We start from the raw sequence: 24357 nt of genomic DNA, 5'->3' as shown, positions 1-24357 counted from the left end.
CCCAGGTGATCATGAATAAGGTAAAATCGGGCAGGAGCTGAAGAACAGGATGTGCATGCTGCTTGGGTTTTGATGTCACCTGATTTTTATTTAACTCCTTCTATATGGCAGTACTGCCAGGCTAACTGACTTCATGGCCCACAAGCAATGAATACCCCCAACTGCTTTGACCTGGGACTGGTGAGCAAAGGCTAACATTTGTGCTGCACTGGCTATGTGCCAAGCCCCAATGGCATCATAAACCACCTGTCAGGGCTTCCCCTTCCCTGTCCTCAAGTAAATGATTTTGTTCCCCCTAATGGCAGTACCTAACCTGAATGGCAGAAGAGATGACAAGAGCCTGGCTTTGGGGGCAGCCCCTCACAGCCCTTCCTGATGCAAGTTGACTGCTACATGTACCGTCCAAAATAAGAGCCTCCAGGTTCAAGAACATCCACACCCATACACCCCAACAATAACACAGAAATACTTTTTAAGATCCAAGCTACCCTTTCTAACTGCAGGACCACATAGGTTTTACAGGTTATTAACTTTAACTGTTCTTGAATACAAGATGATTTTTGATGACAAAACAGATAAAGGAAAGGTCAATTACATAAGACCTAGTTATGGGTCGACCTGCTCTTAAACTCTGAAGGGAAATAAAAGTTGCACATACAACATGCTGTTTAGATTGCTTCTCTTCTAAAAACCACCATCTCCCCAAACCCTCTTACAAAACAGAACACAAATTTTAATCATTCTAACCCAGAGCAGTAAAATATGATTGCCCCCTATTTAAGTGCCCTGTTACCCTTTCAGTTTTTATTTGATCTTCAGAAATACTTTTAGCACCACAAAGTCCTGAAATTAAATAACTGCCACTTTAGGAAAGCTGGTTAAATTCTGACGTGGGTAAGAAGCTACCTGAAAAGAAACTATTTCTTTATAAACTCCCGAGGAAAACCAGAACCCATGTGTAACTGCCTGAGCATGGTAAAGCCATTTGATGTTAACTGACCCATTCAGGAAGCTCCTGAGAGCACTATGAGATTCTCCCCACTTTTACACTTCCAATGCATTTTGTCCATCATCCAGTTCCTTGACTTTTCCATCCTGCCAGGAAGCGAGAAATGAACCAAAGTGTCATCAAATGTACGAGTTGGGAGGGATCTTAGATATCATCTGGTCCAAGCTTCATTCACAGATGTGGAAAGTGAATCCCAGAGAAGGGAAGCAACCTATCTGACTTTGCAGTGCTGGTCTCCCAATACAGTCTGCCCCACAGCAGAACAGAATTCTGCTACATGGGACTCTTCTCTTCTGACTAATTCTTTAAATAGGCTTACCGAAAGTTGGCAGACTGTTCTTCATCCATAGGAAAAATATAATTGGTAATCTCTTTGAATGACAAGCTCTACTAGCCTAACAGTTAACACCACCAGCCTTGAAGTCAGCCAAACCTAGCTGTCTGTACCAGTTTGACCATTTTCTAGCTATGTGGCCTTGGGTATGATACTTAAACCTCTCTGAAGGTTATTGTCTTCATCTGTAAAATGGGAATGCCAATCATAGCATTGATTGCACAGGGCGTCCAATACATATTAGTTGTGACTATTATTGGGGCTTCCTAGGTGGTGTTAATGGTAAAGAACCCTTCTGCCAATGCAGGAGATGCAAGAGACATGGGTTCTATCCCTGCATTGGGAAGATACCCTGGAGAAGGAAATGGCAACTCACTCTAGTATTCTTGCCTGGAGAATACCATGGACAGGGGAGCCTGGTGGGCTACAGTCCATGGGGTCGCAAAGAGTCGGACACGACTGAAGCAACTTAGCAGGCATGCACATGACTATTACCACAATCTGGCACAGTGGAAGGCAGAACTGTTAGCTCTCTAAACCCTGTCTGTATGGGGAAGGGGCTTAGGGAAGAGCAACCCACAATCTCTACCTGGAATTACACCTGACTCTTCAGAGAAAGCCCCAGATTGGAACTGAAGTTTGGGCTTGGGAACTGGCAGGGAACAGGGCTAGAAGAAACAGCCTGATGCTGGCACCACTAGGAACCCACCCCCACTGTACTAATTCTCAGGCCTGCACAGAACACCAGGCCACCTTCTTCCTCTAAGGTAAGTCTCACAAACGTTTAACAAAAAAAGGAGTGACTGAGGCAGAAAAGTGATAAACCTACTAAGCTTGGGAAGCCTATTAGAAACAGTAGGAGAAGTGCCCTAATTGGACACAGAGGGGTTAGAGTCAGTGGCTGTTTCAGTAAAGGCAAAATTCCACATCTTTAGGCCTCTCAGTGATGCTATTTAATCGCTCTGTTGGATCCAACTCTTTGTGACCCCACAGACTGCAGTCTGCCAGGCTCCTCTGTCCATAGGATTTTCTAGGCAAGAATACTGAAGTGGGTTGCCATTTCCTTCTCCAGGAGATCTTCCCAACTCAGGGGAACAAACCCGGGTCTCCTGCATCAGCAGGCAGATTCTTTACCACTGAGCCACCTGGGAAGCCCCTTAGGGCCTTTTGGGCCTGAGCTATAATTCCAGTGGTAACCAGTGCTGGCCCTCCCTAGGCAAGCTTTTAAAAAAGACTAAAATGCAAACACTCTTCCCTCAAGTATAAGATAGTGAGAGCATAAAGCACAAACTGGAATTCTTGTTAAAGTTTTAACACAGGCCATTAGGTTCACTTGTCCTTCAACTGATCAACAGAACAGTGCACTAAGACCTCAGAGGGAGGCAGCCCGGCACCCCAGCCCTGTTTTTGTTTGCCATCCCCAAGTGGGGTGATCTTGGGCAAGTAGCTTCCTGTGCTGGGCTTCTTTCCCCCACTGCAAAGTGAAGGGTTTGAACTAGAGGAACTTCAAAGGCCCTCTGACCTCTAGCATTCCCCTGTTGTAAGTTCTCCACATTAAAAAGTAGTGATTAGACTATAAACGAGCCTTGATAATAAGCTCCTTAGGGAGCAGAAACCGTAGCTGATGTTTCCCGTGTATCTCACGGCCCTGAGTATGATGCACAGCTCAGTCGTTGCAGGGGACATGCTGAGGGACACGGATCCCCTCACAGTGCTCAGTGTATCAGACGCTTTACATGTGCCAGGTGGTTCGCAAGCCTCTCTCCCACTAGACTTCCCGAGTATGTCAGGTTTTACCATTCCTGGGTTTTTAAAAGCAGCATTGCACAGGGAAACAAAGCTCCTTGTCACTTCACCTGACAATAATTGAATACCGAAGTGCCAGGCACCCTTATGAGGGGCCCTGCAAGTACAACTACTGTTCGTGAGGAACTCCTGAATTTTACCTCATAGAGCTTATTAGATCTCCCCGACATGCGAGCAAGAAGCTGGCAAACAATGGGATGCGCGTTTTACAAGTGATGCACCCACAGGCTTTGGGAATACACAATACACGCAACAGGTGTATTGAAATAGTGTTAAATACACACAACACACACAAGCTTCAGAGGGCCAGTTTAGGCTCAGAACACATGTAATCCAGTCTTCTCCACTAGTGGTTTCTAATTCTAATTGCATATTAGAATCACTTGAGGAACCTGAGAAAATGCTCATGTGTAGGCCCCAGTCCAGACAATTAGACAAGAATGGGGTGGGGAATACAGGTACTGGGATTTTTAAATGCTTCCTTAATGACTGTAGAAGCAGGCACAGGTGAGGACTCCTGGCCTCCACCTTTTCCATCTCCACCTCTAGTCCCAAACTTAGTGACAGGTCCAGCAGATAACTCGGAGGTCTGCAAAGCCATTTCGCTCACTCACCTGACTACTCTCTGAGCCATTAAGATAACTTTGCCACTGCCAAAATGTTTTTGGCCACCAAAATTTAAATAAAGAGGGGCTTTCTTAATCCCCAGTCAGAGAAGGCAATTAGGTAGTCCAGCCTCTGCCCCAACCACTGTATGGAAGATTTACTTGGCCTGAGATCTCAGCCTTTTGAGGGAAGCTTCTCTACTCCTCAAACTGATGTTTAATTTGTCCCTTCTCAACTGTGCTACTCTTTGCCTCATCTGGATGTTTCCTTACAGCTAAGAATGTTTGCTCCATCTGCAGTTGGGCCCCCAACCAGTCTCTGCCCCAACCCCATCCTCTCTTGCCCCCCTCATATATACACATGGCCACTTTGCTTTGCTCTTTTAATTCATTCTTAATCAACCTCTGCCTGTCTCTAGGCCACCTTGCCACTCTTCTACTTAATCCCTTTCAGTTGAACACCCTGGCCATGGGGTTACTGCCTCACTCTAGCAGCCCTGTCTCACTGCACCCCCTGCCTCACCCCCACAAGCCAGAGAGGCAGCAAAGGCTCTGTGAGCAGTCTCTCACCCACATGATGTCTTCTCAGCTGCCAGATCCTCTCTCGTGAGTTGGCTTCCTTCATCCAATGATTCTCTTCTACTGAAATTGCTCTCCCAGGCTGCCTTTCTTTTTTTTACAAAAATATTTCTTCTCAATTACTCAAGAAATTTGCACTTACACCAAATTCCAACAAGGCAGAAATGTGTTAAGTACAAAGTGAGGGTGTCCCCCCCTCTCCCTAATGACTCAGGATTCAACACTACCGAGTACACATTCTTCCAGACTTCCACGAGGTGTATATACATGGGTTCGTATCACACATACTGTTATTTCTTTTTAACAAAATATTGTGACCATCTTTCAAAGGGAATACAGAGATCAGCCTCCCTTTTAAAAGCTGTACAATATCCCACTGGTGGGATGTGCCATTCTGTCACTGGCGGGTTGTTTCCCAATCTTCTCTGATGCCATAACACCCTTGCACACAACTCTTCACACACGAACATTTCTAGGGCAACTATTTAGAAGTGGGTGGGCTGTTGGCCACCAGACCAGCCTGTACTCACCAATTCCAAGTGCCTTCTCTCAAGACCTCCTTGGCCTCAACCTCATTGCCTCTCATGACATAGAGGACCTGCTTCTTGAATTTCCTTCCTGCCTTGGGTGTCCTTCCATGTCTGCTTCACTGAGTTTTTTCTTCTGCCCACAAAAGGAGGCATTTCACAGAATCCTTTTCTTCTTTCTCCTCTGGTTTTGCATGATGGTTACATCTTCTCCCCTGCCATCTTCTCTAAATGAATGCCTCCTAAATCACTTTGCCAGCTCAACTGCATCTCAACTGCCTGCTGTTCACTCCAGCCTCAACATCTCAAACATCTGAGATTCAACAAACCCCCAAACGAACTCCTGACCTTTTCCTCTAAGCCTTGGGTTTCCTCATCCAAAAAACAAAGAGAATGGACTAGACTCAGTTAAATGCTTTTTAAAAAAATTAGGAGTCTAGTATGTACTAGATGTTGTGCAGGGTAAGAAAAAAAAAATCAACAGAATATAGATCCTGCATTCAGGGAACACACAAACTAAGAAGTGAGGGAACAACATAAACAATTATGTAATACAAGGCAGAATCAAATGCTAAAATAGACAAGAATGGCTAAATCTGGCATAAAAGATTTAAAGAAACCTTCACAAGGGGGAGTGTTGAGCCTTGAATGATGACTGGCAACTCAACAGGAAGAGAAAAGTATTTCTGACTGAGGGTACAACATGAATAAAGTATAAATTCAGAGTCAGAGAAATGTGGAAGTTCATGGTACATGTGGCTGGATTAGAGTACATATGGAACAATGTACTAGAGGATAAAGCTGGGGAAATGGTTGAAACCAAGATCAGGAAGGTCCCAAATCTTATCACAAGGAGCTCAGGCTTTCTCTGAAGGGTTTTATCTCTCTGCCGCTCTCTGGCTGAGTAATAGTTGCTGCCTAAAATACTATGCTAAAGATGATTCTGAACCTACATGGAGATGCATGTTGAGCAAGCATGTTTTGATTAGCAAGGCTGGCCCAGGGTACCAGATGCACCACAAGGTGCACCTATCCAGCTGTCTGCTCTCCTTGCTGAAGGCAATAGGGAGCTATCAAGGGCCTTTAAGCAAGGGAATGGCAGGACCCAACATGAATTTTCCTTGTATCATTTCTGGCAGCAGTATAGATGATGGACAGAGCAGAAAGACCCCGGGAGAAGGGAAAACCAGTCAGCAGGCTGCTGGTAAGAAGCCAGATAGTGGTGATGATGATCAAGAACCAGGGATATTAGGGCAGAGGAATCAAAGAAGAAAAGCAAGAGACAGATGGGAGAAATAATGAAAGACAGAATCAAAATGACTCAAGAGACTCTGATGATGGAAGAGAGGAATGGAAATGTGTCAAGGTTTCAAAGGACTTAACCCAGGTCACTGATGGACTGCAGTGCCATTAACTAAGATAGGGCCCCTAAGGGAAAGGTATCGTAATCCTTGCTTTTCACTCCAAATCCTCCAACCACTTTACTTAGCTTTTAAGCACCCTTAAGTACACTAGGAGTGAAAAAGCAGAACATGCACTGCTTGATGGACCCAGCATTTATATAACCCTACACATAAACCTACCATCCTTCCTTTTGCCAGCTTGTCAAAAAAATATCATGTTGAATTGGTTCACAGTGCCTTTCAGGTCTATTATATCCTTCTGCTTCTCTATATGTTCATTCTATTATTTTTTGAGTGTTTGATGTGGAAACCAACTAAAAATCTTAGTTTATCTACTTAAAGAATACTTGTAATAGATAGTGGAACTACATGTAATCTTGTTCTGTATTTTCCAAGTCTCTTGTAAGTCTCCAAGTCTCATACTTTCATAATTTAAAAAAATTTAAATAAAAAAATAAATATCCATCAATATCTAATTCTAGGATTATATAAAACCATTGAAAAGACTTGTCTTTGAATGCTTATGATCTCAAAAAGATTATTTTTCCCATTTAGATAGTGCTTTCCAGCTACAAGACACATTCACAAATCTTTTACTTGACTCTCACGTTCACCCTGTGAGGTACGAAAGAGCATCCCTATCTCACAGATAACATATTCTGCGCTTGCTATGCACCAGACATTGATCTAAATACTTTACATAGAGATATGCACTGAATTATTCTAAGAAAACCACAGATGGTATTATCCCTATTTTACAAAGACAAAACCTTACACAGAGATGTCAATTAACTTACCCAAAGCAACGCAGCTAGAAAGCAGCAGAGCTGGGATTTGAACCTGGCCAGTCTGACTTCAGAGCCTAGACTCTTAACTACCACACTTTATGTAAGAAGATAAGCCCCAGAGAGGCAATCTGACTAGCCAAAACTACTAGGTTCTGCCAACCAGTTAGGGATGAAACCTACAGCCGAGGCCCAGGTCTGGCTAACACTTAATCCTATGCTCTTTCTATTACTCTACACTGTTTACCAAGATGAAGTGACTTCTTCCCTGGGCTGGCAAATTATTCTGACCTTTTTCCTCTTTGACCTTCGTCACTTCTGCCAGAATGAGGTTCTAAAATCACTCGCCTGCTGTGGAGCCTCACACAACTGTTCACTAGGATGGGATGCAGGTCTCTACTTAGAGGAGAGAAATGATGACCTCAGTTACAGCCCCAAGTGAATGGGTCCCATTGCCAAACCATCAATATCTCGCAGCAGATGACACTGACTTGCCATACAGGCTCACTGAGCATATACCACTCCCTGGACTACCTGCCCAGGGCAAGCAGCAAGCAGTGGTGGCCCTGCAGCCTGCTTCCTCTGTGGAAGAGAGGAAGCAAGGGCAGAAAAACACGTTGGAAAAGTAGTTGCTATAGCAGTCAGGTAGAAAAGTGGCCTGCAGCTTTGAGAGCCTCGCTTTCAAGGCTGTCATAGACAATGATGCTCAAACAAATAAATAAATAAAGCACAAGATTTCTATTTCTCTACTCCTGGGCAAGAACAAAAGTCCAGCTTCTTTTATGCTGGAATGGTAAGGGGTGGAAGGAGGCCATGAATGGTACTAGAGAGTGACCGTGAACCAGGAGATCCACCTCTGCTTCCATTGAGCTCTGTGACTTTGAGCAAGTAAGTTACTTCACCTCTCTGGGTCTCGGTTTACTCATCTAGAAAAACAAGTGAGGAGATGATCTCTGAGGTTCTTTTTTTTTTTTTCCCAGCTCTGATTTGGCATCACTCAGCCATTTCCATCCAGCAAAGTGTTGCTAGAATCTTTTCTTCAGTATCTGTAAGTCAACCAAAGAAGAAATAGGCTAAAACAGAGGGAAAGAAGAATGCATGCTTGCATGCTTAGTCGCTCAGTCGTGTCTGACTCTTCTGTGATCCCTTTTAACTGTAGCCCACCAGGCTTCCCTGTCCATGGGATTTTTCAGGCAAGAATACTGGAGTGGGTTGCTATTTCCTTCTCCAAAAGAAGAATTAAATAAAACAAAAATGGCCCTTTGCGGAAGGCTGAAAATTAGGTAATATATAGGCAGTAGACTTAAGCACAGTACCTGAACCATGATACATGCTCAAACTGTTAGTTTACTATCACTTATATCAAAAGTATTATCAAAAAGTATATCAAAAAGTTTTATCAAAGTATAGTTTATATCAAAAGTATTATCACTACAACTCCTTTTAGAGTGTACAGAGATAACCAAATATTATGATGAGCTCTTTCTCCTAAATTTAACCCCCTTTTGCCCATATAACCCTATTTCAGGTTTATGGTATTTAAGAGGTCTGGGGCAGGGGGACCCTAAATGAGCAGTGGCACCAACTGTCCTTAGTGTCTATGGACATTTATGACTGGAGAGTGAGAAGCCAACCCTAAGGGAAACTAAAGAAAAAATAAAAGAGAAATGGGAGGAGCCAGGATTAATCTTCAGTTCACTGCAAACTGGCTGTGGAAAGGGGATTAAAAAAAAAAAAAAACAGGTGCAGACCACAGTGTACTCTGCAAATTGTTTTTCAGTTCAGACCCGAAGCAGGGAGTAAGAAACTTGGGAAGATGATCCTAGCCTGGATTTCATGTGTGTCCATCTGAGTAAACACAGCCCTAGCTGTGAGGTATGGCCAAACACCACTCAGCCAGACAGAAGACTTGTGACCTCACAAGTTGAATGCAGCCTTGGCCCAAAGGCCACCCCTGACCTTCCAGGCCCAAGATGGCACCCCAGCCTATCCCCACCCCCACCAAGAGCCTCACCCAGGGAGGACAGGCACAGGGCTGGGGTCACTCAGTTCTCTTTGCTCACCAGCCAGAAACCCCACCAGTAAAGAAGGGAAACCTGACTTCAGCTTGGTGCCAGCTTGCAGGGCTATTCTGAGGACCAGCGGAACTACAAACTCCAGGGCAATGCTGCACAGGGAAGAGAAACCCAAAGGTAAAACCAGCCCCTTTCCTCAGGGGCCTTGAGCGTCCTCCTGTGACTAGGGACCAGGGAAATAGGGAGAAAGGCCTGCAGGAACCAGCAGCCAGCAGTCAGTGGTAGCTCAACGGGCCAAGTGTAAAAGCGCTGAAGATAATAAGGTGCTTATACACCTGACCCTGAGCAACATTCCTGCAGGGCAGGAAATAAAGTGCGGCAACAGGCATGCACACTCTCTCAAGTGCCTGGGACTTAAAAAAGGAAACTCTTGACAAATGCAAAATGACAAGGAACAAAAGTGTGGATAAGAAGGGGACCCTTGGGTACAGTCTCCCTTAATTTCTCAGGGTTGTCCTTAGTTTTTTTTTTTTTTTTTTTAGTTTTACGAATGCCCTCCAAGCCAGTTCCTCCCAGGGAACCAGGATTATTACAGAAAACCTGACCTTACCCCAAGGAACTGCCTATTTACTCACAACGCTTGCAAATAAGCCTGAAGGCCTATCAGTGGCCTTGCTGGGGTGGGGCATCCCAACCCCAAGGCTGTGAAACCACAAGACCCAGGTCTTGGCCCCAGAGGGTTGCACAATTAAAGGGTACTTCTCTTTAGTGAGGGACTGGCTGCTGAGGTTCTAGTTCTGAGAGTAGCTAGTCTTAAAAATGAGAGGGCTTCCATACCTGGGAGATACTCAAAGAATTGTCTTGTTCGTTTGTTTGGTTTTTCACCCATTTGCTGACATGTCAGGCAAGGCACTGGTCTATGTATAACCTGCCTTTCTCCTCTGATAACTTCTTAACTCTGGGAACAGGCAGCAATTGAGAGAACTGCACTATCCTCAGTCAAAAGAAATTAATGAAAAAGTAAAAACTCAATCCATGCACCTGTTTCTGCCCATCCCCAAACCAATCCTTTCCTGCTTCTGTCATGTTCTCGTTGGTTTCCTAGGCTACCGATCTCAAGACAGCTGGCACCAGAGAGCCAGTCCATTGATGAAGAGCAGCAATAATTAAGCCCAGAGGTCCCTGGACAGCCAAGCATCCCACCAATGACAGCCATCCTCCAAATGCTTCAGAAAACACTGGGTGATTTACAGTAACTTCTAAATTTCCCACAAAGCTATCCTTAGGCCTTGAACAATCAAGCAACCCCGCCCTGCAGAGATTATGTGGGTGCCAACTTCATGGAATCAGTATTTTTGCCTACCACATGAAATGAAGATGCCAGCGAAGTTTCTCTTGGGTGAGATTCTTAGAGCTGCCTTCCTGTATCTAATTTCTGTCATCTTATCCCAGCATCAGGCATCTAAGCTCACAGCAGCAGGCATAAGGATAACGAAGCTCATTATCATCATCACACATCACATCACATCACAACAAAAAAAAGTATTGACTGTTTACTATCTTAAGTGTTTTATTACTCTTGTCTCATTGTTTCTCATTACTGTCTTACAACAGCCCTGCAGGGTAGGTTTAATTATTCCAATTTACAAATGTGGTCACTAGGGGGTCAAAGAGGTTACACAACTTGCCCAGGGCTACACAGCTAGTGGTAGGATCTGAACCCAGGCTTGTACCAACCTAGAGTTAGCTTTTGTGTGTGTGTGAGTGCGTGCACTCCGTTGTGTCCAATTCTTTGTGACTGTAAGCTGCCAGTCCCCTATGTCCATGGGATTTTCCCTGGCAAGAATACTGGAGCGAATTGACATTTCCTCCCCACCTGGGAAGCTTCCGAGCTGACACTAAAGAACGTTTCTGCCAATGCAGGTGACACAAGAGACATGGGTTCCATCCCTGGGTCAGGAAGATCCCCTGGGGTAGAAAATGGCAACCCACTCCAGTATTTCTGCCTGGGAAAGCCCACTGGCGGGTTACAGTCCATAGGGTCGCAAAGAGTCAGACATGACTGATTGTGCGCACGTGCACAGTCAGCTTTTACCCAGTATGACTTGAACCACTATATAGTAATTCTATATACTACTGTGTGTGCTAAGTCGCTTCAGCCTTAGTCACCAGGCTCCTCTGTCCATGGGATTCTCCAGGCAAGCATACTGGAGTGGGCTGCCATGCCCTCCTCCTCCAGGGGATCTTCCTGTCATAGGGATCAAACCTGCATTTCTTATGTCTCCTGCATTGGCAGACGGGTTCTTTACCACTAGCACCACCTGGGAAGCCCCCTATTACTACTATAGTACTATACAGTACTATTACTACTACAGTTGTCCCTTGCTATCCATGGGGATTGGTTCCAGGACCCCCCAGGGATACCAAAATCTGCGGAAGCTCAAGTCCCTTATATAAAATGGTGTTGTACTTGCATGTAACCTTGCACATACTCCCATATATTTCAAATAGTCTCTAGATTATGTACAACACTTAACACAATATAACCAGTTTCCAGTGTGCAATAAATTCAAGTTTTGTGTTTTCAAACTTTCTGAAATTTTTTTCCTAATATTTTCAATCCGTAGTTGGTTAAATCTGCAAACTGGAACACACACTTATGGAGGGCTGACTGTACTATGAAAAGCTGCTAACATTTATTGAGTGCTGACAATGAACCAGAATTTCTGCCAAATGCTTGATTTAAGTTATTCCATTTAAATCTCACAATAGCCCTATTAGGTAGGTACTGTGATTATCTCCATTTTACAGATCAGTGAAGTTGATAGCAGTTAAGTAACACGCCTAAGGTCACACACGATTCATTGTTGTTTGGATGCTCAGTCATGTCCAACTCATTCGCTTCCCCATGGACTATAGCCTACCAGGGTCCTCTGTCCATGGAATTCTCCAGGCAAGAATACTGGAATGGGTTGCCATTTCCTTCTCCAGGGGATCTTCCCAACAACCCAGGGATTGAACACGTGTCTCCTGCATTGGCAGGCAAATTCTTTACCACTACCCATCCAAGGTCACATGATGATGGAGCTCAAATACAAACCCAGGAAATATGGTCCAAAAGCTCAGTCCATTCAGCTGAACCTGAATTAGGAAAAGGAGGCATTTCTAATGCCCAGCTTAACCTAGCCAGGTTCATTGCTGTGTCCCAGTCCAAACCTACTGAGTGCCAGTGAGAATTTCCCAAGTAAATGCCAAGGAGGAAACCTGTCTAGCCCTTCTGTGTACATGCCAGTAGCTCAGATCTGATGCATCTAGGAAAAGACCAAAGCCCATTCTAGAAGTCTCTCCTAGCCAGTTTCCCTCATGTCCAGCAGCCTCTCTGAATACTCTACCCAGAACATCTAATAAGTGTTTACCCAGGCCTCCCAGAGCCGTAGTTAAGGGCCTTGATGTGCAATCTGGCTCTGCGCCTTATTTAATCAGCACCTGAATGAAATGTCTCTTTGCTAGCAACAGCCTGAGCACAAAGTCTTTCTGCAAACACTGCTGGTCGACTGGCAAAGGTGATACAATTCACAGGCAAAATACACCCTGAGTTTATACCACCACTGATGTGTGTTGGAGACAGGGAGACTGGAGGAACTGAGATGGAATTAGAATGGGCTAATGTTTCCTTTGGGCTTCCCAGGTGGTGCAGTAGTAAAGAACCTGCCTGCGATGCAGGAGATGCAAGAGACATGGGTTCAATCCCCAGGTCAGGAAGACCCTCTGGAGGAGGAAATGGCAAACCATTCCAGTATTATTGCCTAGGAGAATCCCAAGGACAGAGGAGCTTAGCAGGCTACAGTCCATGGGGTCACAAAGCGTGGGACAGGACTGAGCAACTGTCATGCACGTTTCCTTTCTCCTCAAATAATCTCGCCTCTCACTCTCCTACCAACCTAAACACCTGCCCACAGGACATGGCTTGAACTGGGTCTGCCCAACAGTCCAATCCTCTTCCTAGAGAAGACAGTCTTCTGCCACCTATTTCGTTTCCTCAGAGCCACCAGGCCCACGACCAGACTCATCCTACCCTGCCTGCCTCTCTCTGACATTTGCTCCAGCAGCTACTGTTAAGGGTACGCAGCCAACAGAAAGATCCCCCCAAACCTCCCCTTCAGGATCTCAGGCTCACAACAGGTCAGTGTCCCTTGACACACCACACACTGACAGACGTGCAAGCCATGCCGTTGAGCTGGCAGCTCTTTCTCTGGGGAAGGGCTGAATAAACGGAGGACCGTGCCCAGAAAAGGAGGAGCCCTCCCCAGGCCTTCAGATTTAATTGCTGTATTCAAGAGCACCTTGGAGGGAGACTTACCCTGGGCATTCAGCAAGTAGGACAGCAAGACACTGATAACCCCAGTTCTCAGGGTGGGGGACGATGGGAGGTGTGGAGCAGGAGGGAGGCCAACAACTGAGCAAGGAGCATGGGAAAGGCCACATGCTCAAATACTGAGACACACCCCACCAATTAAAGATCAAGTAAGGCTAACAAGGCCCTTTTAAAAAGTCCTGCCCTCCCCCACCCCAGTTGCATCTGAGCCATTCACACTGCAGTATGAACCTCCTACATGGAACTGATTTCTTCCTGATTTCCTTGGAGATAGAACCTCCTCCAGGGAAACAGGCGTTTAGATGGAGTTGATCTGGAGCTTTGAGTACTCTGGAAAGAGGCAAACTAGGATGGGGTGAGTTGGAGGGTTGCGGGGGGGGAAGACTTGGAAGCAGGGGAAAAGAAATAGAAAAGAGAAAGGTAAAAGAAGAGCATCGAAACACTGCATAAGTTCCACCTTCCTGGGGGCAGCAGCCATCCCATGAGCCACTAAAAGTCATCTGGTGGGGGGTGGAATGCCTGCTACCTCATTTCCTGCATTTAATGTCTGCTCACTCGCCTCTGCGGTTCCCTGTGTCTGTCCTTGACCATGTGGGCCCTCCTTGGGACAGCAGAGAGAACACAATGCTCTATCTCACAAGCCCCCTATCAAGGACTTCTGAGTAACTGCAGTTGTCTTATCAACAGGCCAGAAATGACAGAGCATTCCAAGTTTTATGTGGTTTGCCAAGGGGGAAATACAAAAACAATACCTGCCCCTGATAATAACATGCAAATGACTCCAGGTAAGAGTTGTAAAGCTTTCCTGTGAAAGAGGAAGCAACTCTGGGCCTTTACATGTACCGTTTCCTATGCCAAGAAACCCTTTCCTTCTGAAATACCTAGCCACCTCCTAGTCATTCATTCACACGTTTATTGAGCACCTACTATGAGGTGGGTCCTATGAGAGGCGCTATGATAGAAAATAAGACAAACAAGGGCACCTGCTCTCAAAGAGCTAACATGTCTCCTTAGTGAGTCAAATGTCACCTCCTCCGGTATGCTTTCCTTAATTGCATCAGGAAAAAATAAAAGACCCTCTGGTCCTCTATGCTTTGTTCAAACCTGTTACCATACATGTCATGTTGTAATTTAGCTGATCTTTTTTTCTTGCCTGAATCATCTCAGCTGTGGGCAACATGAAGGCAAAGAATGTTTCCTATTTACCTTTGAATCTCCAGTGCCTGGCACAATGACACACAACAGGCACTGGACAAATGTCTGCTGAATGAATGCAAGAACGAATGCATACCCATGAGCAGTGAAAACGAAAGTCCTGCAAATAGAGAACCAGCATGCAATAATTCTGTGTCAGTATTTCATCTTGCTGGTTCTCAAAGATCTCCAACCCTGCAAGAATGGCAAAGGAGTGTAGGAGGACTGGAAGGTGATTAAAAAGAGGTTTGGCTGAAATCCTCCACTGATAAAAGCCACAGGCACCCAACAAGCCACTGGAACGCCAAAGTTACCTTAAAATCCACCTCACAATAACTCAGGGTCTTTAACCTCTAATTTCAACCACCTTATTTAACACCCACATAAATACCGAGGTACTACTAGAAGACCAAATGCCCACCCACAGGCCACCAGAATCACACCAGTCAGGAAGAGCATCTGAAGCAACATCCCACCTCATACTTTGCTGCCACTAAGTCGCTTCAGTCGTGTCGGACTCCGTGCGACCCCACAGACAGCAGCCCACCAGGCTCCGCCGTCCCTGGGATTCTCCAGGGAAGAACACTGGAGTGGGTTGCCATTTCCTTCTCCAATGCATGAAAGTGAAAAGTGAAAGTGAAGTCGCTCAGTTGTGTCCGACTCTTCGCGACCCCATGGACTGCAGCCTACCAGGCTCCTCCATCCATGGGATTTTCCAGGCAGGAGTACTGGAGTGGGGTGCCATTGCCTTCTCTGACCTCATACTTTAGCCACTAGATAATGTCTCTCAATGTGGGATCCAATGCTCACCAGCATCAGAATCACTGAGGAGCTTGTAATAAATGCAGGTTCCCATCCTCACCCTATAGGACCTAGACTGACTTAGACTCTGAGTGGAGACCCAGGCATCTGCATGAGAACAAGGTTCCAAGGGAATCTTTCACAAAGAAAATTTGAAAAGCACTGCACTCCACTTCAGGTCCACTCAGTTACTGGCAGAAGATGCTCTCAATTTAACAAAAGATATGAAAGATCATGGATGTGTTAGTGAACTCAGTGGGGGGTGGGGAATCCTTTCATGATGTATGTGTAATAAAATCATGTTGTGCACTTTAAATATCTTACAATTTTCTTTGTCAATTATACTTCACAAAGCTGAACACAAACAAAGTTAACAAAAAAAAATATGAAGGACCAGAAGTTGAGAAATCTGGCTCTTCTTGCAGAGGATATTTCAATGAAGCATGATGATAGTGAACAACCTATTGAAAAATATAAAAGGGGAGAGATAGAAAGTGAGTTACCAGCTTAATAACAGTTTTTTAAAAGTCTGATATTAAAGGAGGAAAAGAAGAAAGTAGACATTTCCAGATGTCAAACTAAAGGATTTAAGACCAAGATCCAACAGTGCAATTTCCTCATTGCAATGAAAGTGAGCAGAAACTTGGGGCAGAGAATGGGCTGCAGTTCCTAATAACCAGCTCTTTGTGATGGAAATTCAACAAAAAGATGTGTGAGCTAGAGGTGAAACCACCTCTCTTTCTGACTATTTCAAAAAAACCAGACAGGAGTTTCTCTTAATAGGCACAGGAGACACAGGAACTGTGCCCATGAGACCTCAAGGGAACACAGACAGAACCACTGGAGGGAAAAAGAAAAAAGTCAGTTCTGTCAGTCAGTCAGCCAGCATTATCCAGGCACACATTAAGCAATTAATGTGCACATACAGTATTGTATTAAGCTCTGCAGGGTGTTACAGAGGGAAAAAAAATACTACTCCTTTCCTTAAAGAAAAGTATACACGCTAATGGTAGAGAATGAACAAACATGTAAAATCAAACAACCCAGTTGAACACTTACCAAACTACCTACTTGCATACAAAGCCATGGGCTTCCCTGGTGGCTCAGATGATAAAGAATCTGCCTACAATGCAGGAGACCCGGATTCAATCCCTGGGTCAGGAAGATCCCCTGGAGAAGGGAATGGCAACCCACTCCAGTATTCTTGCCTGGAGAATCTCATGGACAAAGGAGCCTGCTGGGCTACAGACCATGGAGTCACAAAGAGTAGGACATGACTGAGTGACTAACACTTGCAATTTTTTCATGCAAAGGCAAATGTTAAAGAGGCTAACAGTCTGAGGAATATTCAAAGAGTTGGGAAAGGAGGACAAGAGGTATTGGTGGAATGAGTGGAATAACTATGGAGTCAAGGTCAACTGGAAAGTTTCCCAGAGGAGAGTCTTCAGGACCATCTACAGAGGGGAGGAATTCACGACAGATCCCAGGAAGACAGTGATGAAGGAGGTACTTCTATGGCAAAGGGACAAAAATCCAGGGGGCCTGTGGATCACCCCGTGAGTAGGAGCCTGCTGCATTCTATTACTTAACAGCAAGCTCCAGGCTGCATTGTATTAACAGGTACACAATGAGAAAAGGCTGAGAAAGAAATCTTTCCTCTCTGCTGGGTGTGGGCTGGACCTCTGGTCACAGTATCCAGTTTTATAGACTATGTATGAGAAGGGTATGCAGGCACGGGCAAGGATCCAGAGAAAAGCAACAGAACTAATTAGAGGAATGGATTCTAAAAGCTATCAAGAAAGGTGAAAAGAAGTTGAGGTTTGTCAGTTTCTGAGTCAGAGGAAAAAAATCTATTGGTCATCTGCCAGCTCTGATCAGCTGTACCTGGCATCTGTTTAAGTGACCACAGAGCTATTCAGAGGATTAAAATGCTTTGTTTCCATGTGGCCCATTTCATGAAGAAGATCGAGATAGGAAAAGGCTAAATAACTTGCTCAGGTTCCCTACCAGGCGACAAGCAAAACTGGTAATCATCATTTTAAATCCCAGGGCTGTCTGTGGGTTGTTTAATCCACCAATCCACACCACTTCCCTTATAATGGAAGGGACCCTGCCAAAGACTGTAACAATGAAAGATGGAAAACTTCTCTGCAAATTTCCTTGGGGGAGAATATAAAACAAACTAAAAAGGAATGTCATGCCTCGCTGCTGAGGCCCTTATAAACATCACCCCCTTGTGTCCCCCTGGACTGATGACACAGGAGGACACAATCCATCTGATAAGCCAGCAGATGGCTGGATCCCTCATTGCACCCATTACCCACCAACACCAATTGCAACCAGAGCAGTTATCAGTGCTCCAGACAACAGATGGGGATGAAGAGGTGTGGTTGGTGTGAAGTCAAGGAGGCAGGGGACAAAAAGGCCTAGTTCTCAAATCTATCAGGTTTTCTCTAAAACAAATCCATCACAGAGCAAATAGAACATACCGATGTACATTCAGTGAGTTCCAAAAGGTGTCACAAAGTAATTAGCCTCCAACTTATAAAAATAATTGGGAAAAAAAAAACAAACAAAAGGTGTCACAAAAAGCTCAGGGCCATTCTGAATATGTGCCATTATGTGCTTTCAGCAAAGAGTGAAGTAGGAAAATAAACAGTGAGACAAAAGCAGGTTAGCCATATTTAGTGGACATCAGCCTTCTAATATATCGTAAAGACAGAAAAATAAAATAGCAATGCTAACTCTAAAAATAAGGATGGGCTCATTTGGTATTAAAGGATAAAAACCAGAGGCTTGGTGCTCAGGGGTCAATAGCATCAATTATTATTTGGCAAATGTCCAGCTGAGATCTAGAGTGCCTTATACACAGAGACACGGAGGATTAAACGGCATATGCTATGTCCGACTAAGTTCAGGGCCCAATTGGGAGATACTGACATAGACATATACACAACCAACCGGAAGTGGACAATTAGACAAGACATCCAAAATTCGATCTTTGCCTTAAGTTCCTAAGACAGAGACAATCTAACTAGATGCAAAGGATAAAAGGCCATGAGTTTTTACGGACACAATCAGTCAAGCTGTCTGGCATTTTAACCCTTCCGCTAAGAAACTGTAGATTTTAGGACTTAAATAGCTATGAGAATCTCTTCCTGCTAAAGCCCCAATTCCCACTGTTGGCAGCTGGGTTCTAAAGCCACCCCTGCCAGTACCTTGCTGGCAGTGTGATTTCCGTTTTGTTTTATAAACAGGATAAACAGTAAATTCATTCCGTGTCACCCATACCTATGAAAATATTATTCACAGGGGACTAGCTAGCCACGCTTGAAGAAATACTTTTTGGTGTAATGGGTAAACACCACTGATATTCAGCAAGGGGTTTAACAACGGTGCGTTAATCCTGGTGCTTGCTGATTCCAAGAACCCTCAAGCATCCCCGGCTTAACTTAGATGTGAGAAGGTGCTGCTTTAATCCTACAAACCTCTACCAGTCCCAGGTTCCAGGGCCCTTGAGATAACAGACGAGGCCAAAAAGAAACCTGACAGCAGGAATATTATTGAAGAACAGAACTCGGACACAAGAAGTACCCTGCCCTGTGCTTCTAAAGCTGGCGGTCACCCAAAGGCAGCATGGCTATGAGGAGGGTCTGTGTATCAAAGGCCTTGGGAGTAAATATTTTACAGACTGAAAAATGGGAGGTAAGGAGACTAGTCATTCTCCCTCCAGTGCTTCCATTTCCTGGCCGAAAGTAATACTGCCCTTGTTACAAACTTATACTGCCTCTGCAGAACAAAGCCTTCTATAAAGCCATAATTGAGTCATCCTGTTGAGAGACACACATCAGAAATGTCTCTGCTAAGCTCCTGCTTTCAATTCAGCTAATGTCTCCCTTTCGTTTTCAGGACCCCTGAACTTCACAGAATTTACTGCCATGATATAGCCTAACTCAGCTAATTCACTTGCCAAAGTATTTCTTTGTGCTCAACACCTCCCCTTTGGAACACACACAGTCACAGGACACATTTTAACATCTCTATGTCCAGGCTCAAGCTTATCCAGCATAACCCTAAAGAAGATAGTGCGTGTGAAAGGGTCTTATAAAAGTTAAGGGAATACATGTAAATCCATGGCTGATTCATGTCAATGTATGACAAAAACCACTACAATATTGTAAAGTTATTAGCCTCCAACTAATAAAAATAAATGAAAAAAAAAATACATTAAAAAAAAGTTAAGAGCTAGACAGATGTAAAGTATTATTAATACTAACCCCATGGACTGTAGCCCCCCAGGCTCCTCTGTCCATGGGATCCTTCCCACAAGAATACTGGAGTTGGTTGCCATGCCCTCCTCCAAGGGATCTTCCTGACCCAGGAATCAAACCTGTATCTCCTGCACTGCAGGCAGATTCTTTACCGTCTGAGCCACCAGGGAAGCCCAAATACTAACCATACTTACTATCATTAGTCATTACTGTAGCCAAGTTAGAGAACTGTTTCCAACCATCTGTTGTAATATTTCTTTTAAAGATTCACATCAGCTTTTAAAAATTCGTATGTCCCTGCTTCCAATAAGACCATAGGTAAGGTATGGAATGTTGGATTCATCAAAGGCTAAGTCCCCCAGTAGACCAGAAGTTTCTATTTAAATGACACAAAGCAGTAACTTGGGAGTAAAGGGCAAAGCAGTACAATCCTGCTTGGTCTCAAGGATTCCTCAGCCTGACTGTTCTTTGCCCCCACCACCTAGCTTAAGAGTTTCAGCTAAGCACAGGACAACAGCAAAAGCACAGTGACAGGAATCAGTCCACAGTTCCCCAAACATCCATCTCTCTGCAGCACTCAGCCCCTGAGGGCCAACATCATCTATATGGATCCCTAAGGGTGGCCTTCTCAAGTTTACTTTACGGGGAAGACACAGGGAGCGAAAGAGGAGGGTGAGAAGATGAACCATGACCACCTGAAATCAGCGAGGAGACCAAAAGCCATTTCTAGAAGAGCTCTGTGTGGCACCCCCGGGCACTGCTTATGGAGGAAAGCAGCACAGCACCTAGACTGTCAAGACCTAGAAATTCAACTCTGCCTCGTTTTGCAGCCAGCCAAACTGAGAGCCAGGACAAGTACTTTCCCCAAAGTCACACAACTATTAATGCCAGAACGAAGCCTCCAGAGTCTTCTAAAAGCCTCTAAAAACCTTTCCACTGAAAACCATGGTGCTGCCAGGTTTGACGTCATCACCCCAGCAGCAGCCCCAATCGGGCTGAATTTAGTTCTTTGTTGACCTTCTAGATATGTGGTTGTCAGAGGCCTCAAGACCCCTTTGTCGAAGAGGCACCCTCTGACCCTCACCACCTGCCATCCAAAAAAAGCACTCCTGTCCCAAGAGCCTCACATAGCAGTGGCTGAGATGCGTTGTTTCCTTTCATTAACAAAAAGCCCATTCATTAAAAAAAAAAAAAAAAGAAAGCAGACAGGCTCAAATTTACACAGAAGGTCTAACTGGGGGAGCCCTTGGGTTTCCTGTGAATGGCATCACTTCCCAAGAAGGCCTCTAAAAAAATGCTACCCACTCCAAGCCTACTGGACGCTTAGAGTCACCCCATCACTAAGAGCTGCTTCATTCCAAATCTGTCTACACCTCCTTACCACATCTGCAAGACTGAAAGGGGTTTCTGGTCATTCACCACAGTTTCCAGATTGGGAAACTGAGGCCAAGAACCTGCCATCCAAGGAGTTCCTACAACACAGAGCTAGCAAGCGTCCACAGCATAAGTAGGCAGCACCACGCTAATCAGCATCGGCCTCCCAGAGACTGCTGCTCCGCATTCCGCAACCCCAAAGAGGGTGGGTTAGCTTTGCAACCCAGAAAGCTAATTCATCTTTTGGTTGCAAGCGGGCAACCTCCCATCCCCGAGTCCCCTGCCAGGCCTGTGAAACCAAGACAATTATCTCAACCTCCTGCCCCACACAAGGTTGTCACAAGTCTCCTGAGAACAACCTTCTACAAATATAAAAGCAATAAAGATGCTAATGACAGGTTTCACAACCGTCCCTGAATAAAACACACCAGGTTTTCCACAGCCTGAAATCTAAAAGAGACAGCCCCCCACCCCACCCCCTCCTCCTCTTCCTACCCTTCCGTGATATTATAGTTTTAGATCATCTCTCTACACGGGCTGAGTACAAAAAGACAGTCTTGCTCTTGGTTGGTCCTCACCCAGATTATTTTTATGTATCTGGCAACTTTCCTTTTCAATCTCATTTGTTTTTCTTAGCACCACTAATGGGAGATAAAGAAATCAGCTCTCTGGGCACTCCTGGACCTCAGGAGAGAGAATGAGAGTGATAAGATGGAGAGGTTTGCAGGAAATAAATACCCTCTCACCACGGACAGAGAAGAGTTCACGAGTCTGCCTGGGGTCTGCTTCAGAGTGCAGTGAGTCGGAGTTTGGTGCTGCTCTGACACCTCAGAACTCAAAAGGCAGACCTCACCCTAAGACCCTAAACTCCCAAAAGAAAGAGTTATTAAGAGAAACCTACAAAAGTATTTCCCCCAAGTATGACAGTAGAGACCGGAACCTTCTGTGACCAGCTCCAGGAAAGAAAGCCACCAGGCCTCTGGGAAATTAACTGTGGCAGAGGGAATGGGGGGGGGGGGGGGGGGGGAGGGTTGGCCCATGGCCCCCCTCTGGTGATCCAGAAAGGGAACCTGGCTGGGGTCAGACTTCCTGCTGGCAAAAGGCCAGGGTAGGCCTGGGAGGGGAGGGGCCGCTAGCCTGAGTGCTAGTCTTTCCCAGGGCTCACCACCACCGTAGGGCTGACGCATTGTGCAAAGGTGGAAGGAAGCCAAATCTGAAATCCGCACCCAAACAGCCACTCGGTGGAAAATCATTTTTAAGGGTCCCACTGCCCGCAGGGGTGAGGTGCTCTACACGGCCAAGTGTCCTCAGCACACAAATGACTCTGCTGACTGAGGCTGCCAGGAAGGGGTGGGGGAAGTCAACAGACTCACATGCATCATGGTGACCAGGTGACAGGGGTTGAGCAGGTAGATGACGGTCTTGGTGGCGAACTTAAAGCCCACCTCCACCCCGAAGGTCAGGCACAAGGCTACTAAGAGCAGATTCTTGCTCAGGCTCTCTTTGCCTTCCTCTGGCCGCTGGGTCACCTGCTCTGGCTGGCAGCCACGGCCACCCCTACCGTCCTCCTTCGTCTGCCTCAGGATGTGCCGCAGGGCCACCAGGATCTCCAACAGGGCCAGGGTCAGGACCACCACACTTTCCAGCAGCCGCTGCTGCCAAGAGAGGAAGGCAGCACAGTCGGGGCCCCCATTGCCCGCAAAGCTGGGGTCCACGCCCCCATAGAGCCAGTCCAGGAGACTTTGGTAGCTATACCGGGACATGATGCAAAGTGGCTCCCCACGACCACCGTGCAGGAAGCGAGAGCGAGATGGAACACAAGCCCCGAGGGTGGCCCGGGTGGTGGGACATATACGGAGGGCACACCCCCGCCCCCGCACCCCCTCCGGACACCCGGGCAACTAGAGCAGGGGACGGGGAAGCTACACGCGAGGCTCGGGGCCAAGTGCTGGCTCTAATTTGTCCCTACGGCTGCCTGGGGAGCCCCCCGCGCTTCTCCAGTGGCCACCAACGAGGCAGGGTGGAAACGAGCCGTTGGCCAATCTAAAAGGAAGGAGAGGAAAAAAAAAAAAGGTCTCAAAGAGGCAATTGCATCGGGAATTACGAGGCGGGGAGGGAAGAAAAGGGGAACAGGGGCAGTGGCGAAGCAAGCAGGGTTCGGGGGAAGTCGGAGGCCGGGAGGGTCAGGGCGAGGGTTGAGGGGACGCGGCAGGAGCGAACCGGGGGAGACGGCGAGGGAACACGCGGAGGCCAGGAGGGGAGCTGGCGGGGCCGGGCCGGCGGGGAGGGCGACGGGGCTGGCGGGACGCCGGACTCCTCGTCTCACGCACTCGCCACAGGGGGATCGCTTACTCCTGCAACCGCGTGGCCGTCTCTGCCCCCAGCGAGCAACTTCGCCGCCGACGGGCCCCTCCGAGCCAATTTAGAGCCGTCCCGGTCCAGCCTCCCGCCCCCGGGTACACCCCCGAGCCCCCAGCTCCACCCCCCGGCCCCAGACGCCCGCCCTCCGGGCAGCACCTCCCCCAGCCCGCGGCCCGCTCGGGACCTGCCCCCCTCGCGCGGGCAGCGGCGGGAGGAAGCAGGGAGGGAGGGAGGAAAGGCGGGCGGGAGGCCGGGCCAGCCGGGGGCTGGGCTCCGGCCGGCCCCCTCCCTCCGCCCCGGCGCCGCAGCTTCCCGCGCCCCACGCCCGGCCCCAGGGACGGGTCGCCGCGGCCCGCGGGGCTCCACTCACCGGCAGTCGGCCCTCGGCCCCGACTGGGCGCCCGCTCGGCTCCCCGCGCCCCGGCTCTCGGCTCCCCCGGCGGCCGCCACGGCCGCCGCGCACGGCTCCTCCTCCCTGTCTTCCTCCCCCTGTAGCAGCCGCGCTCGCTTCCTCCTTCTTCCCCTCCCTCTCTCCTCCCCCTCGCCGCCGCCTCCCCGCTCCCGCCCGGCTCGGCCCCTCGCCGCCCCCCCCACTTCACGCCCTCGGCCACCCCGCCCGGCCGCCTCCCCTCTCCGGCCTCCCCCCGCCGCCGCTGGCACCCTTCACACCTCCCACTCTCCCTCTCGGCGCCTCGGCCTCCCCCGCCCTCCCCCGGGCTCAATCCCCGCCCCCTTCCCCTCCTCCCCGGCCTGCCTCGCGTTCTGCGCTCGCCCGGCCAGCACGCGTGCACCGCCACCCTTCCGCACCGCCGACTACGGAATTCGCTCCTCCGCGAAGCCATTTGGACCGACTCCGCCTCCTGCGCCCGGGTTCTCCAGGGCGCTTCCTTGGACACCGGGCACCTAGTAGGCGCTTAG

The 24357-nt window shown here is 47.2% G+C and overlaps 1 protein-coding gene across 13 annotated transcripts in view; it reads right to left on the bottom strand.

Moving 5' to 3' along the window:
- Nucleotides 1-23968, bottom strand: part of TMEM164 (transmembrane protein 164) — a 172652-nt gene extending 148684 nt beyond the window's left edge. Inside the window, exons 1-2 of one of the 13 annotated variants that reach the window (XM_043897743.1) lie at nt 23810-23948; nt 22452-23121 (exon numbers count right to left, since the gene is read on the bottom strand). In XM_043897743.1, the coding sequence (XP_043753678.1) occupies nt 22452-22841 (390 nt within the window). In that variant the 5' untranslated portion in view covers nt 22842-23121; nt 23810-23948. The other 12 variants (XM_043897742.1, XM_043897749.1, XM_043897741.1 and 9 more) reach the window with 12 other exon arrangements.
- Between the last annotated feature and the right edge of the window lie 389 nt (nt 23969-24357).

Source organism: Cervus elaphus, chromosome X (assembly GCF_910594005.1).
Source record: "Cervus elaphus chromosome X, mCerEla1.1, whole genome shotgun sequence".
NCBI classification, from domain to species: domain Eukaryota; kingdom Metazoa; phylum Chordata; class Mammalia; order Artiodactyla; family Cervidae; genus Cervus; species Cervus elaphus.
Note: the sequence above shows the minus strand (reverse complement) of the source record. Positions and strands in the feature narration are given on the sequence as shown.